The 16,436-nt window shown below is 44.2% G+C and overlaps 1 protein-coding gene across 5 annotated transcripts in view; it reads right to left on the bottom strand.

Annotated features, from left to right (window-relative positions):
• Positions 1-2,052: 2,052 nt before the first annotated feature.
• The window catches only part of ACE2 (angiotensin converting enzyme 2), a 40,175-nt gene continuing 25,791 nt past the window's right edge, over positions 2,053-16,436 (bottom strand). For 3 of the 5 annotated variants that reach the window (XM_078064962.1, XM_078064964.1, XM_078064965.1), the window contains 9 exons: positions 16,284-16,428; positions 14,479-14,577; positions 13,644-13,766; positions 12,588-12,760; positions 11,284-11,342; positions 8,205-8,305; positions 6,791-6,907; positions 4,762-4,956; positions 2,053-3,012 (listed from right to left, as the gene is read on the bottom strand). In XM_078064962.1, coding sequence (XP_077921088.1) covers positions 2,904-3,012; positions 4,762-4,956; positions 6,791-6,907; positions 8,205-8,305; positions 11,284-11,342; positions 12,588-12,760; positions 13,644-13,766; positions 14,479-14,577; positions 16,284-16,428 — 1,121 coding nt within the window. In that variant the 3' untranslated portion in view covers positions 2,053-2,903. Of the gene's footprint in view, positions 3,013-4,761; positions 4,957-6,790; positions 6,908-8,204; positions 8,306-11,283; positions 11,343-11,816; positions 11,936-12,587; positions 12,761-13,643; positions 13,767-14,478; positions 14,578-16,283; positions 16,429-16,436 lie in introns of those variants that run through there. The other 2 variants (XM_078064963.1, XM_078064966.1) reach the window with 2 other exon arrangements.

Genomic DNA, 16,436 nt, shown 5'->3' with positions numbered 1-16,436 from the left:
AGAGATTCCTAAGGAACTAAGCTTCCAGATGTTCCTCGCAGTCACCCCTGCCCTAGAGGACCTCTAGGTGGTCCGTAATTCAATCTAAATGACTCAACTCTCATTTGACTTCTAGATTAGAACAAAGACTCTTTGGGTCATATATGTATGCCATGCAAATATAAAACTAAAATTAAATAGTATCATTCAAGAAGATATTAAATATATTTCCACATAGAGCAAATTCTTAAAGATGCTAAGGTAAACTTGATGCCTTTTTTTAACTTTAATCCTTATCAATTTGGATACGGTGTAAGCACAGTCTTATTTCTAGAATTGATTGCTGCCTTCTAACCATATTCAATCCTTGAGTTTGGGGCTCTGGGGCGCCTGGCTAGTTTGGTGACTGACATTTCTATTTCAGTCTTCTATCTTGACACAAAGGTACAGAAGTATTATTTCAGTTTCTCCTGGTGATTACTAAAAGGTACTTCTGCTTTTACACTATTCCTGGGACTCCTCTCCTTCACGGCCCACTGCTGAGCCCATAGGTTTTCATCTCTTCTGAAGCAGTTCACAGTCTTTTCTGTAACGTCAAGGAGGGAGAGAGAAAGGCCACTGGAGGCACAATTATACTGAAAAGACACTAAGTGCTGCTCCTCATCTCTGGATGGAAGTTAACCATCTCCCTTAAGAGATCCTCATATTCTGTCTCATCCCACTGACTCCATCACCTCCCAGCTATTTCCAGTGATCTCTCTTGGTTGTTTCTTAACACATACATGCAGATTCCTGTATTTTCAGAAGAATGGACTTTTGATAGTTTTCTATTTTTTTTTTTTTTTACAGAGGTGCACAAATCTCACCTTACAATGAAATGGAACTTTAAAATAACCACTAGGGCATGAATAACATTCAGCGAACATTTCTTGAGCAAGTACTGTCTGACAGGGTTCTTTCCTACCCAAGGGAAAAGAAGGAACCAGTAACTCAACTCCTCTTCTCCTCAACAGGCCCTCGTGAAGTTTGCTTTCCTTTCTTCTCCTTATTTCTTTGTATTTGGTTTTTTAAAAACAATCTTCTTTGTAACAAAAGTAATATACACTTATTGCTAAATTTCAAACAGTACAGAATCGTCTACTATGAAAAGAAACGAAGCAGTGCTTAGAAGCCTGGCTCCCGACATCAAGTCAAGGAAGGTTTTAAGATACCAGTAGAGGTTTATAAGAAAAGCAGCCCAGTGATGCTAGGAGGAGCCAAGGAAAGGAACAATACTCATACCACGTAAAACATGCATAATTTTGAAAATGCTATTTAACCATGTTTAGTGGTGATATCTAGCATTTACAGCTATTGTTTTAAGCCAGGGGACTGCCTACATGCTCTTGAAGTGAAGAAAAGGTCATCCTCTCCTGACTTGGCTAACTGATTCACCATGACCATTATCTCCATAGAATTTATTTTATTTTTTAAAAAGATTTATTTATTTTAGAGAGCGCATGTGAGAGAGTGAGAGGGAGGGAGCAAAGGGAGAGGGAGAGAGAATCTCAAGCAGACTCCCCACTGAGCATGGAGACCGATGTGGGGCTCGATCCCACAACCCTGAGATCATGACCTGAGCCGAAATCAAGAGTCGGATGTTTAACCGACTGAGCCACCCAGGCGCCCCTCTCCATAGACTGTATTAAGTACAGAGTTACTCTAACATTATGGTGGTCACCACAGAGAGTGAGTTGCAGGGTAAAGTTGGGATATTTTCATCAATTTTGAATCCGTCTTCAGGATCCACAGTAGTGGATGCTGTGCTCAGAACCGGGCTGGATTCTGAGGTCTACAAAAGGAGTGTTAGGCTTGGTTCCTAACTGGACAGTGTCAACAATCTTACACACCCCTCTTTAGACTGATCTTAGAGCCACTTTGTACACTAAAGCAATTTAAGAAATTGGGACACATTCCAAGACATTTGAGAGGTCAAGTGTCCCAGGCAGTCAGACAGCAACTTTGTCCGTGGAAGTGACAAGCAGACAGAATCCCCGAAGCCCCAGCACATAAGTACACGTGAGACCTCAGGAGTGTGAATCTAGTCAGTATTTATTGACTGTCTGCTTTGTGCTCAGCACTACTCAGGCATTGTGGGTGAATACAAGATTTAAGAGATTGGGTACCCACTTCCGGGGAGGACATTCAGTTGAGGTTTCTAGTCACTCCACGGAGAACAACAGAAGTGAGTTTCCATCAGGTGTGCTCTGGGGGGGCGGGTCCCAGGAGGCCCCTGGGGCTAGTCTTACGTTGTCAGGGAGATGATGATCAAGCATGGATGGAAGTGAAAAGGCAACATCTGTGAACAGCTCTCTGGATTCTTCTCTCTTCTGTAGACCTGTCATCCCGAAGAAGGCATGATCCAGTCCACTCACCGCTGTGGGCAAATCACTATAGTACTTAGATTAACTTAATGTGAAAGAGCGTGCCATCCTTTACACTTGACTTTAAGTCAAGTGAACAGCGTGTGCCATTCTCGCTCCCTGCAGTTCCGCCATTTCACAGAGACTGTCCTTAAAAGCGATCCATCCGGGCTCCAGAGAAGGCCCCACTTGCTCCCACCATATATCCCTCTTTTCTCTTTCCACTCCAGCCAGGCAACAGACATTTCCACTTCCATCACCCCGAACAGCCGGTGAGGCCAAAGACACATTTTTCTCTATTACTCTCAAACATGAACAGAAGTGAAATCTCGAGGCAGAAATAAATACTGAAAGCCAGTGAAGATGCCCTCTCCTCAGGCATGTCTTCTTGGGGTAAATTTTCCTGACCAGAGCCATAGTTTTGATATCTAATGACAGCTTTATAATCTCCTATTGTCTGTACCATAAAATTAACATTTGCATGCAATAAAATCACCTCAAGAGGAAATCAAACAGGTTTTCCTAAAATGAAGTCTGAACAGCACCAACATTTTGGAATCCTGGATTAGTTTCTCCTTTACTCAAATTCACGGAGGCATAAGGATTTTCTTCACTTCTGGCTTGATCGTTCCTGTTAAATAAAGCGAAGTCACCTTGGTACAGTGCTGAAGGACCCGGCCTCCCTTGGACCCCACTGGCCCAGGCTTCTCTCACCTTAGCATCAAATCGCTCGTTGGTGAATCTATCCCCTCCCGATGGACTGGGAACCCCTAGAGAGCATGAGATTCCCTCCTTTGGCCCCACGATTGGTTGGCGGGAAGGCTGGCAGAGCGTGGGAGGCTGCTTAGGTATCTGCTCCAGGGTCAGAGAGCGCGCACCTCTGTTCCTCCGTTTGCCTATTTGGAAAACGATGGCGGTTCCGCCAAGTCCAGGAGATGGTGCTGGCAGAGTGCTCACCGTACCCGGCACGCAAGCCTCCACCAACAGTAGCCGGGATTATTCTTTATAGAAACCAAGTGGTCACTTAGAAACGACGTGGTCATTTAGCCAAGTGCCTCCTTTTTAAAGAGCTTCCCTACTAAATGGTCAGCTTCCCAAGTGTCCAGACCAGAGCAGGACAGCTCTGTCGCACAAGCACCAGGTTTGCAGACCGGCTGTGGCTCCCAATCTGTTACTGACAAGCCGTGTCAGTTTGAGAGAGTGACTTGGTCTCTCTGAAGCTCAGTTCGGTACGTACGTGAAGATAATTAGATAATTACATATTGACATCATATGTTTGCTGAGACTATTAATGCGTCCAAGTACTGAGCAGGGTAGCCAGCATGCGGCATGAAGGAGGTTCCCCAAGTAGCTCATGTGCAAAGTAAGGATGCTTCTCAAACCATCATGTGCATACAGACCACCTGGGGGGTGGCCTTACTAAAAATGCAGACCCTCCAACCGCAGACAGGTCTCTGAGAAACTGATAATTGTTGTTGGCTTTGGGAAGGGAACTTGGAGGCAAAGGGTGGCAAGAAGATTCTGGGTATCCTTTGGAGTTTTTATAATTCTAACCATATGAATGTATTCTATTCAAGGCCTAATTTTCTTAACTGAAGCTATTTTAGGGAACTAAAAATCTCCACAGTGAAGAACTGAGCAAAATAGACCAGGGCATGTCAAAATTCCATCATGAACACGTTTAGGCAACCTGCAGTGTGCACAGTTTTGGTAGGTGCTATAAAATATTATTAACATTAATTACATAAGCCCAATGAAAGCCAGTGATTTCTCAAGGTCAGAAAAACCATCTAGTGGCAGAGCAAGATTATAAATCAGGTCTCTGGTGATTTAAATCCTCACTGGACTTGGATCTTCCATTCAAGAACACATGAGAGGGCACTGTGGCCCCTGAGCTACGGGGATGACAGGGAGTATGGGCCACCTGAGGGGGAATGAAGATGATGGAAGGGTGGCAGTTTGAGGCGAATCGCAGAGCTCATTCTAGAATGGTTTTACAGTGCCAACCATCACTGAGCCAGTCTCCGGGGTCACTTCTAGACCAAGGAAGACTAGGAGTGCGGATAATCCCCTGAGCCTGCCTGCCTCCCCTCCCTGAGTTTGCGGGACCTCCCGGCAGTAGGGAAAGGACACCGTGGCCAGGATGGAGTTTCCCCGGGCTCACTCGAAAGCCCTAGGCTGAACATTGCACGCCAGCTAGGAAGGCAAAGTGCTGACGAAATCTGGGAAATTTCTAGGGGATGCATCAGAATATTTAGGTGCAAAATTGTCCAAAAAAGTAATTGGCTTATACAACCTACCACTTGCTGCAAATTTTCCAGTTAGTTTTCCCTAAACCTTTCTGTTTTAAGATAAGGTAAGTCTAGGAAGGGTCACTTACTTCCTTCGATTTCTGATCCCGGAGAAGATGAGCAGGACGATGCCAACCACCACCACTCCCATCACGACCCCAAAAACAATCAGCCATATGGTGACAGGTGGCTGGTAAGGGGGTCCCAGTGTTGGCTGAATCCCCAGAAACTCCAGGCTCTTGTCATCCAGGCGGAAAGCATCATTGATACGGCCCCGGGACATCCTATTCCCAAAAGCAAAAACACTTAGGCAAAACAGAATTGTGTGTAATTATTTACTTCTTACATCATTGCTCCTGAAAGGATTTGATAAGCCTTAGCCTAAGACTGTACACCTCAAATAGCGATGAAATCAAAGGCGATAGCCAGGTCCCGTGAAAGGTACGAGATCTGACAATTAGGCACCTTTCATATCTTGTAGCCTAGATTAGGTCTGGCAACGGCTTCCTTGGAAAATTGGTTTGCAAGTGTGGAAACATGCAACTGGCTGGTGTTTGTTCATCCATGACTGCTGTGTTGTAAAGGCAAAGTCAGCGTATTTGGCAAGAATTTCCCTTCTGTCAGAGTAGGTGTACAATGACTTTATATCAGATAACAGAAAAGGACAATTGGGTCCATCTCTTCTACAAATCAACCAGGTCCTATACCCAAGTCTTGACGGTTGTAGTTTCCAAATAAAAGGGATTGACCTTTGGAGTCAGGGGAGGAATGCAGGAGAGGGGCTTTTGTCAATTTTTCCAGCACTGGGGATGGGATATGGCTTAATTTTAGAGAGCAAAAAAGGATGGAGGGGATTTTAAAAACCAAAACTAGGGAAATTGAGAATATTCTGAATTGAAAGCCCAAGGGTCTGGCAGCCCATCCTCCTACCCTTGGGTGTAGTACAGGTCAGGAGGTCAAAAGGAGAGAGGGAGATCTGTCAGAGCAGAATTAGCCATGTAACCTCAGCCTGAATTCGTCTCAAGTCATTCTGGAAACGGGAGATTTGGGATCCCCCGCAGCTCACAAGGAGGGCTGGGCTCTTTAATGCTGATCTCAGCTGGCACTTTTCCCCAGGACAGAAACAAGTCATTTGGAGGCCGACGGTGAAGTCTCTGGATGTGGGTGGGTTGTACACCCCAACTAAGCCAGATTTTCCAGGCCCACTCTGCCCGGCAGGTCTTGGATTTGCTTCCAGAGATGAACAGCGGCTCAAGAGGGCCACCTAGCGGGCTCCCCCATAGCAGCAGGTATCTTAAGCCTTTTTTTAGTGTCATCGATCTGTTCTTTCTTGCTGTTTGGGGAAACAGACGAGGCACCTTGGGCCAATCGTTCCTTCTGGATGCTCACTGCCCACAGTAAGTCCCTCTCCTAGTGTCGAGGCCAAGCGACAGCTAAGGAATCCTATTCTTGCCCACCTCGTTTCTGACTCTGGTTACTGAAATGATTCCTTCAAACGAGTCCCTACAACAAATGCTGGCAATACGTGTCCATGTCCCTTCTGCATTTACCATTCTGCACGCGTGCAGGCCAGACCTTCTTCAGCCAGTACGTGCTGCCTTTGCCCGAGAGCATTCTCAGGCCACAGGGGGCTGCCCGGCCTGCACACCAGAACTGCCGGGGAAGCCATGGCACCGGCCAGCACTTCGCGACCAATGGCTGGTGGGAGGCGGCGGATAAATACCCCAGCGCGGATGGACAGTTCAGGTGCATGATCTGCTCAGTGTCCCAGAATTCCCGGCACCATGGAGCTCTAGTTGCTCACCGCGGTCCCTTGCTCGATAACATGTCATTTATGATCTTCCTTCCATCCTCTGCCCCTGTGCACTTTTCTTTCTCAGAGCTTCTGGAGATCACCTCCCAAATCAACTACTTACACTCCAATACTGTTTAAGAGCCTGCGTACGGAGGAGCCCAAATCAAGAGAGATCCTTCTGGAATTAAAACCCCAGTCTTTAAGCTGAAAAAGGACTCAGAACAGTGCCCGGCACACAGAGCACACTAAACCACAAGCCCTTGTCGTGGGTGCATTTGTCAGCCTCCCTCCCCCTTAGAGAGCTTGTTTGAAAGTAAAATCACCTGATGGCCTCTTCCACGTCAGCTCTAGGAATGATACCAGACACATTTCCAGGTAAAGTGACAAAGAAGGTGAAGGAGATTCTGGGTTTCAAATCGTTCACCCGCACGTTATCCTCCCTGCAGAGAAAAGAAACATCTTCCCTTGTGGCACGGACGACACAGCAAAGAGAATGGGGGCTCCCCCTACCAGTGAAAAGGGGGTGGGAGCGGGGGGGGGAGTCACAGGGTGAAGGCGAGAGACATGGGATAGGGCGAACAATGGAAGGATGTGATTGTCCCCACATCCTCAACACTTCCCAAAGCACATGAACTCAAGGACACAAGTTGGCGCTATCCGTTCTGCCCCCTAGATGAACCCCATTTTCTTTCAATGATAGAAAAATTTCGAACTGAAGGCAGCTGAAGAACCAGCGAGGAACCATGGGTGCCCCAGGATTGTGATAAACACCGTGGCGGGCGGCGACGGCTCAGTACCACGAACAGAGGTGGTGCGTTCCTCCACCCCAGTGCCACGAGGCAAAACCCGTCACGTTACACCCACAGTGGGAGGGGGGGGGTAAGGAGTGGGCTTTACCAACAAGGTGACAAGACTGGCCTCTCCCAGCTGCCACAGGGATCCTGACAAAACCTAAGGCAGATCCTGTGGCTCCCAGCCCTTCTCACTCAGAAGAAAGCCAACGTCCTTGGAATGCTTGGGAGGCCCAGGAGAACGTTCTTCTCCCCCCCCCACCCCCACGCCCCACTACCACCCTGACCACACCTCCTACTTGTCTTCTATGAGCTCACTGCCCCAGCCCCACTGGCCTCCTTGCTGTTCCTTCAACAGGTGGAGGATCTTCGTTCCTCAGAATCTTTCCACCTGCTACCTACCTTCCCCTTGTCTGCTTTGCTGGTGCTCTCCTTGCTTCAGATGTTTGCTCAAGGATTCATGAGGCCTTTTCTGACCATTGCAGTTAAAGCCGAACTGTAGACACACCAGCACTCCCTAGCCCCCCATCTGTGGTATTTTTCTCCCTTGAACTTGTCACCATCTCATTCTAGTATATTTCACTTAACATATTTTGCTGATTGTAATCCACACATGAAGTACACATTAAAGGCAAGTTCAGTGAAGGCAGAGATGTCTGTCTTTTCCTTTCAGTGCTGAGGGTAGAGGAAGCATTTGGTGGAGGGAAAGGGAGAGGAAAAGAGGAGGGAGAGGAGAAGGGAGGAGACGGGGAAAGAGAACAGTGCTCTTGCAATCTATAAGTCAAGTAAGTCACAGTCCTCCCTAAAGAGAATGGCCCAAATTTCAGGATATCAGAGTAGTTCCAGAGTCATTAGGAGGTTTTTCTTAATTTTACTTGCATAAAAGTTTAAGCACAATATCTTTTCAGGCCCAAGAGAAAGAGAAATACTGTTTAGAGTAACTCACACAAAAGGGATCGTCTGGTTTTTGACTTTTGAAAAATACTCTCTCATGGCATATGCAATAGATGACCGGAACAAGTACATCTCATTGTCATTCCATTCGTACTGCAAATTCAAAAGAAAAACACTGCTCAGTAGGGATCATGGGATACATTCAAAACCTGATATTCCAGAAGCATTATTTTTACATTTTCTAATACTCTGGAGAATCTTGCTATTCATTAGGTCAGTGACCTCCAACTTGTGTGGGCACCAGCATCCCCCTGGAGGGCTGGTTAAACCACTGAAGAGTGGGCCCTACCCTCCTGAGTTTTTAATTCAGAAGGTCTGGCATGGGACCGGAGGATTTGCATGTGTAACAAGCTCCCAGGTGGCACTAATGCTGTCAGGCACCTGTGCTTTAAGGACCATGTTCATGGATCCTTTTCGGTTTGAGAGGAGCCAAAATAAACATCCTGAGGGCAGCTTTATGGATGGGAGCCGTGCGAGTTGTGGGTTTTAGTTAAAATGTCCATGTATTGTACACCTGAGACGAATATAACACTGTATGTTAATTATAGTGGAAAGAAAAAAATAAGTTTAAAAAAGAAAAAAAATGTCCAGGTATCGTAGGCGAAGATGCAGAGCTTTTACTGTGTATATAGTAAGTTCTCAGATATGTACAAGTGTACAAGAAAAAGAAACTTGAGGTTCGAAGGAAAAAATAACTGTTTGTCGACAAGGTAATTTGTTCTTGTTTTTCGGTGCTAAACAAACAGCTGGCGTATTTGCATAGTCTGAACATTTGCTAAAAGAGTAAAAAAGCATTCACTCTTTCCTCCAGTAGCTGGCAGTAGAAATCAATGAATGGCACAAATTTTGCCTCTCTCCTTTCCCTTTTAGAAAAAACAATGACAAGGTTTCACAGAAGATTTGTTACATTAACCTCAGCTTGATACCACTCAGGTTTGGCAAAAAAAAGCTGCTTTAAGAGTACTAATAATGTTATTAATATCGCTACTATGAATATTCTGGTTACTATTTCCATATTAAAAAAAAAAGTAAGGCAAACAATGAATCATGGAACACTACATCAAAAACTAATGATGTAATGTATGGTGATTAACATAACATAATAAAATAAAATTTAAAAAAAAAAGTAAAGGTTGAGTTCACAAAACCATGCCAAAGATCCGGTTGGACTTTGCCATACAACAGGTTGACCTGGGCCGAGATTCTGGCCCGGATGCGCCGGGGGTGCTAAAGCAGGGGGCCGGCCCCAGCAAAGCAGCCTGCTACTCTGCTAAGGGGCCTCAGAGCGGCACACCACCAACCCCTCTGAAGACCATTTAGCAATCCCTCACTGCAGGGAAAGAGAACATGGGGACAGACGTCAAGAAAACCAGATAACCGAAAAGGATCCTGATCTGCTGGATCCTTTAAAGGAACGAAAATGTATTGGGCCAAGGAAGCACTAATATAAAGATAAGAGAAATAATCCCACAGACATTCAATGATGGTGAAGAACTGGAAATCTGAACGCTTAAGGTTTGGGAAGGGATGCGCCTTCATTTTTATTCTTTCTTTCTTAAAGCTTCCTTTTTCACTCCTACTGTGTTATCTATGTTTAGCTGTCTTACTTAGCTAGGAAAATGACGCTGTAACTACCGTGGAGCCTTAGGCAATATTTAACTTGGCAGGAAACAGAAGGGGGTCGAAATGTAATCTTGGGCTCTATGCAATGCAAATCACAATTTTCTATTGCGCCCGGGGCCGCTCCATCCAACAGTCCCAGGCTGTCCTCTCATCCTACACGGCCTCCTGTGCTCCCCATCTGCCTGGGGCTGCCCGGTCCTCTCCTCTTTCCCAAAGCCACTGCTTCTTCAGCCTGGCTAGCCTGAGACAGCAATAGCTGCTGAAAGGAATTCACACGCAGGTGTGAGTGATCTGGTTTGCCGTGAAACATTCGGTTATCCCCAAATGCAGCTAGACATCAGTAGTTCTCAACTTTGGCCGTAATTAGAATCACCCGGGGGAGATTTTAAAACTCTTGATGCCCAACTCTTGATGCTACACCTCAGAACAATTAAGTCAGAATCTCTGGAAGTGGGACTCGAGCTTCAATATTTTTTAAACATCCCGTACGACTCCAGACTCCAGGGTGCAGCCAGGTTTGAGAAATCTTGTTGTAAATCAGAGCTTCCCAGTCTAGTGTATACAAACCAGCTGGGGGCTTGTGAAAATGCAGATTTGGCTTAAGCAGGTCCAGGGCTGGGGCCTAAGATTCTGCATTTTTAACAAGCTTCCAGGATATGGATGATTGACTAAAACAAAACAAAGCAAAACTATCTACAGTACTTCTAAAAACAATCTCTCAAAACATAACCTTGTCCTCTTCCTCAAATACAAGTAATGGTGGTAAGAGTGAATTAAGATGATGGACACTTGGAGTGCCTGGGTGGCTCAGTCCATTAAGCTTCTGACTTCGGTTCAGGTCAGGATCCCAGGGTCCTGGGATTGAGCCAGCATCCCTGCTCAGTGGGGAGCCTGCTTCTCCCTCTCCCTCTGCCACTCCCCCTGCTTGTGCTCTCTCGCTCTCTCTCAAATAAATAAAATTTTTAAAAAATTATTTTTAAAAAAGGGTGGACACTTGATATTTAAGATTGGATGTTTTCTCATTCATCTTCATAGCACTTGAAAGTAACGAGGAAAAAGTAGACATCACCAATCCAATAAAGAATGTGTTACCGAAAAAAAAAAAAAAGCCCAAGAGCCAGAATCTGGAGCTTGTAGTTTTTAAGAGAAACATGTGGCCTGTCTTCTTTTAGAACACACTGGAATGGGCTTATTTGTCCCAGTTAAGGGAGTGCATTAAGAAGTAAAGGACGGGGGCACCTGGGCGGCTCAGTAGGTTAAGCATCCGGCTCAGGTCATTATCTCAGGGTCATGAGATCGAGCCCCAGTGGCAGACTCCACGCTCAGCAGGGAATCAGCTTCTCTTCTTCTCCCTCTCCCTCTGTCCCTCTGCATGTGCTCTCTCTCAAATAAATAAATAAAACTTAAAAAAAAAAAGAAGTAACGGACACACTGTCCAGAATACTCACTGCTTTTTCTCCAAGAGCTGATTTTAGGCTTATCCTCACTTTAATGCTTTGGTCAGCATCTGATTAAAGAGAAATCATAGACTGTTGGTTACAGATGACAGATTGACCATGTGCATTTATTTCCTTCCCCTCCCAAGATCCCACCAAAGTGATAGTAAAGGAATTTTTTAACAGGTATAAATACATACACTTTTGGAAAATGAGAAGTAACGGAGCCGGGGGGGTGGGGGGGGGTCAGAAAGCCATGGCCTGATGTGTATGCAGAGGCAGTAGAGACCCCAAAAGTCCCACAGAGTCCCAGAGAGGCTTGGGATTCGAGTACAGCTGGGGGTGGGAAGAAGATATCAGACTGAAAACAAGGGGAATGAAAGTTAAGGTATGGTTAAAGCCACTGTGGGACACAGTTGACCCTCCTACCCCACATGCTCTTGCTTAGAAAGTCACTTGGAGTCTCTGCTGCAGCAAAACAAGAGGTGATCCAAGAAAGAAGGCATGGAATCCAGGCAGCAATGGATTCAAACCAGGAAAGCAGCAAAAAGATGGATGACTCAGGATGAAAACTGTGGTCAGATTGAGACAGAAGAATGTAGGACTCTACGAAGGAAGTCTTTAGGAAAAAATGAGGCTGAAAAGAATAGATATGTTGGAATACCTGGAAAAGATAAATGCAACAATAATAGCAAATTAGACATTAAAAGAAATAAGGCAGTAGAAACTCCAGGACAAACAAAGAGCCACATAGGAAAGGGTTTAAAATAGTATATTACTTGGCTCTTCAGGCATTATGATATAAATACTGTTAACTTCTTGTAAAAAATATTAAAACTTTATTGAGAGATGAGAAAGGGAGGTGGGAGAGTAGGCAGAAGTGCATCCCTAAAACTGACCAATAAAGAAATTGTATAAACAAAATGTTCAGAAATATGTGACTGCCAGAAAGAAGAGGTAATAGCATTAAAATTGATTTTAAAAAATTGTCTTTGAAGAGCAGGATTTGAGTGCAGTGGGTTGGGGAGTGTTATACGCTTTTATTTTTAAATATGGGGCTAATAAAGCAGACTTGAGAGAGAAAATTGTGTGTGTGTGTGTGTGTGTAGTTTTCATCATGCTTGATACATAGTAGGTGCTTAACAAATTTGTTTCCTCCCCAATAAAATGGCAGCAGTCACCATAGCCAGTCAGAAGCAGGGTCTACACAGAGGGACAATATACTCCGCTGTGTCATAGCTCCATGAGACGGGCCAGAGGAGACTAGGGGAAGCAGAAAGGGAGGCATTTGAAATGTGTCCACTCAATGTACTCACATGGACTCCAGTCAGTGTTCCAACCCACAAAAGAATTCCTGTTTTGCTCTTTCAGCCAGGTAAACAAAGGATCAAAGTAGTTGAGCAGTGGTCTTACATCCATATTCTTTGCTCCTACGACATTATACAATGCTAAGGTCCAGGGTTTTGATCTTCCAAGCTTCAGCATTTGGCTACATGAAAAAAGGGGAGGGTGGGTTTAGGGCTTTTTGAGGAATTCCAGATGTACACATATTTACACTATGATCTATGGTTTCTCCTCTTTGGCTTAGCTAAGTTTGCTCCTGGCAGATAAGAAAATCAGGTGGGTTAATGGATGTATTCATCCTTCAATCCCTTTCCTCCTAATGACTATAAAGGGAGCTCTGTAGTTATGACATGGAGAGGAGATAGACTGTCCAGCCATCACATGGTCTAGGTTCCTGTGTGACCATAAAATAAACCATTAATTTGTGGATGAGGACATTTTGAGTTCAAAATTTTTCTTTTTAGAACAAGGAAATCAAATTTTATAGAAATTTCTTTTTTAAAAAAAAGATTTTATTTATTTATTTGACAGAGAGACACAGCAAGAGAAGGAACACAAGCAGGGGGAGTGGCAGAGGGAGAAGCAGGCTTCCCGCTGAGCAGGGAGCCCGATGCGGGACTCGATCCCAGGACCCTGAGATCATGACCTGAGCCGAAGGCAGACGCTTAACGACTGAGCTACCCAGCCACCCCTAGAAATTTCTTTTTAGAACAAGGAAACCTAGGCATGGAAATGAGTAATATTGGATAGCAGGAGAGGTTCAACATTTTGAAATATTCAACATCTTTGAAATATTTCTTTTTTGAAAAAAAAATTTTTTTTGAGCTTCACCTATTTATCTGAGAGAGAGAGAGAGAGAGAGAGGGAGGAGGGGCAGAGGGAGAGAATCTTTAAGCAGACTCCCTGTTGAACTTGGAGCTGGAAGCGGGGCTCAACCCCACTATCCTGAGATCACAACCCGAGCCAAAACCAAGAATGGGACGCTCAACCGACTGACCCACCCAGGGGCCCCTTGAAGTATTTCTTACAGCAGCTTCTGCCCGGCTTCACTGGAATTGGAGATATCACATTTGTGTAGGGGACCTTCATGTTTAGCTATTTGACAAAGGGCTTCTTGAAACTGGAATTGATAAATGGTCCTTGTATAGTATCTGTAAAATAGACAAACAAGAGAGCAGTCCCGTGTTTAATTACTGTGCTAGACTCACAGATTGGGGCATATGTTTAAATTCTGAGGCTCTAGTAACCAAGGAGATACTAGTCCAACCTCTTTCTCCAGAAACACCCAAATATGAATCCTGCAGACTCATCATAACCTACTTGTATTTATGTATCAGCTGATTAAAAAGGCAGTATTACTTTGTTAAATGTTAGTTCACATTTGTATTGTGCTTTCCATATTTATGGCCCTTTCATGTAAATAATGCCAATTGATCCCTATGGCAGGCCAACAATATTATTTCCACCTTCCAAATAAAGAAACTGAGGTTCAGCAAACTCAAGATCTGGGGCTAATAGGTGAAGAACATAGGTTTTTGGACTTCAAATTAAAAATACTCTATTACCATCACTCTGAGCACTGCCAGTAACCAGAAGACAAAGATAATTTTATTTCCCCCAAGGATTCTATAAATTCCTTCATGGTAGAGAAAAGATCTCACATAAGTTTTATTGGACCCAATAAATCATGTTGAGTTAAATTGAATTAAAATTGATGATCTGTTTTGAGGTTGTAGGGGGAAGGAGGGTAGAAAGAGAAAGAGAAATTATAGTCATTACTTCATAGATCCCTATTTCTTTGCCATTAGCACAGCTGTCCACAAACCCTGGGGGTTAAACAGTGAGAAGACAACTGTCATTTACCTGATGAATGAGTAATCATTAGCAACATGGAACAGAGATGCAGGGTCACAGTATGTTTCATCATGGGGCAAGGGTTCCACCACCCCGACTAAGTCTCGCCTTTGGGGAACAAAGCAGATACGTTAGAGGCAGTTAACATGGTTTTGGAACTGGTTGTCAGGTGAAATAGAAACAGTGTAAAAAATTACAGAATAGAGCCCTTCTGTGGTTATCTCTTCCTTTTTTAATTCATCCAGAATATACCACTGGAAAACAGCTGCATCTTCAAAACACTAATTTAATAAAGTGCATCCCATGGCCAAAAATGTACAGTGAAAATCTTAATAATCCCTCTTTGGTACCACATTCCATGTGTTCCTGGCAGACAGAATTTTGTAACATTGACAACTTATTCTCCAAAGCTAGCTGGAGTGCCCCCTCCTCTGTGGGGCCTGCCCCTGATCCCACCCACCCGCCAGCACAGTGAACCCCTCCAGCTCCCTTAGCCTTCCCTAGTTGTGCTCTTTTGGCATTTCTCTCTCTGTCTTACAATTATTCATACACATCTTCTTCTTGGCCCTGGACACTGGAGCTCCTAGAGGGCGGGGCTGTCTCAGTTACCTTTATGGTTCCAGTGTCAATCATGATGCCAAATGCTAAGGAAAGACTGCATGTATGTTTGTTGAACTAATGGAGTGATTAATGCATAATGAATGATTTTAAGGGTCTGGTACCATTTACCTTTCAAAATAAACCTTTAAAGGGGATCAAAAATTAATTCAATCAGAAAAAAAATGCAGGGAAACCATGTACTTGGCATTATTTAAACTTAAGACATTTGTCCTTTCTGATGGTGGGATCATTAGAGACAAATTCAGTAATACTCAAATACTAGAAACAGTTATTTTCGCTGCTGTCTCCTTCCTCCCAAGTAGAATTTATGTCAACAGAGAATCTTGGCAGAACAGTGGCACTGACTTAAATTCATGGATACAGGGCTGAATGTTATATAGGTAGATCTTCATCACAAAAAGGAAAAATAAGAAAAACAAAGCAAAATAATTGACAGGAGTCTGACTAATAGAGGGAGGGGAAAAGACTCCTCCTTTTCCTTCTTTCCTTCTTTCCTTCCTTCCTTCCTGTCTTCTTTTGTAATTCTTTCATCCCAAACCCATTTATTTCATACCTGTGTGTCCCAGGCATGAAGAATGTAGTGCTGAAACTATTGAAAGCGTTACTATCTGTTGCCCAAAAGTGCCAGCCTCTCACTAGCCTGGAATTCTCTGTTTCCCTCTACATACACCTGGTTAACTCTCACCTCTCTCTCAGAGCTTAATTTGGATGCCTCTCCTCATCTGACCCACCAGATTGGGCTTTCGATCTTGCCTTGGATGCTCATGGATCCCCATACACTCCCATAACAGAACACATTGCCATGGTTTCATTTTCCACATCCCTCCATAGACTAAAAGTTCTTTGAAGTCAAGGAAAACATCTGAAATGATCAGCATTGGATCCCCAGTGCCTAAAATATCACAGTTTAATGGGTGACCCAGCACTTAAGAAGATAGACCATGAGAAGTTGTGTCATCGGATCCTGCTTGGGGGAAGGCGGAACCAAGGACATATTATCTGAGGAGAAAGCCCCCAAATGAAGACTTGAAAAATAAAAAGGAGGCAGTGTGTGCATGCATGCGTGCATGCTTGCGTGTGTGTGTGTGTGTGTGTGTGTGTGTGTGTGTGTGTACAAGCCAGGAAAATGCCTTTAGGTAAGTGGTAAACTCATGAGACAAAACATTTTGCTGATTCCATATTCATTGACTTACTTCATCTCCCACCATTTTTTTATCCACTGCTCTTTGGGAATTTCACCCTTAAAGACCATCCATCTCCACTTTTCTAACATGTAAGTAAATGGCAGAGTTCCAACAATTGTAAGTGCTTGTTTGAATAGGAAGTTTATGTCTGTTTCTGAAAGT

The sequence above is a fragment of the Halichoerus grypus genome, chromosome X (assembly GCF_964656455.1).
Source record: "Halichoerus grypus chromosome X, mHalGry1.hap1.1, whole genome shotgun sequence".
Lineage (NCBI taxonomy): Eukaryota > Metazoa > Chordata > Mammalia > Carnivora > Phocidae > Halichoerus > Halichoerus grypus.
This window is presented reverse-complemented; position numbering and strand designations above follow the sequence as displayed.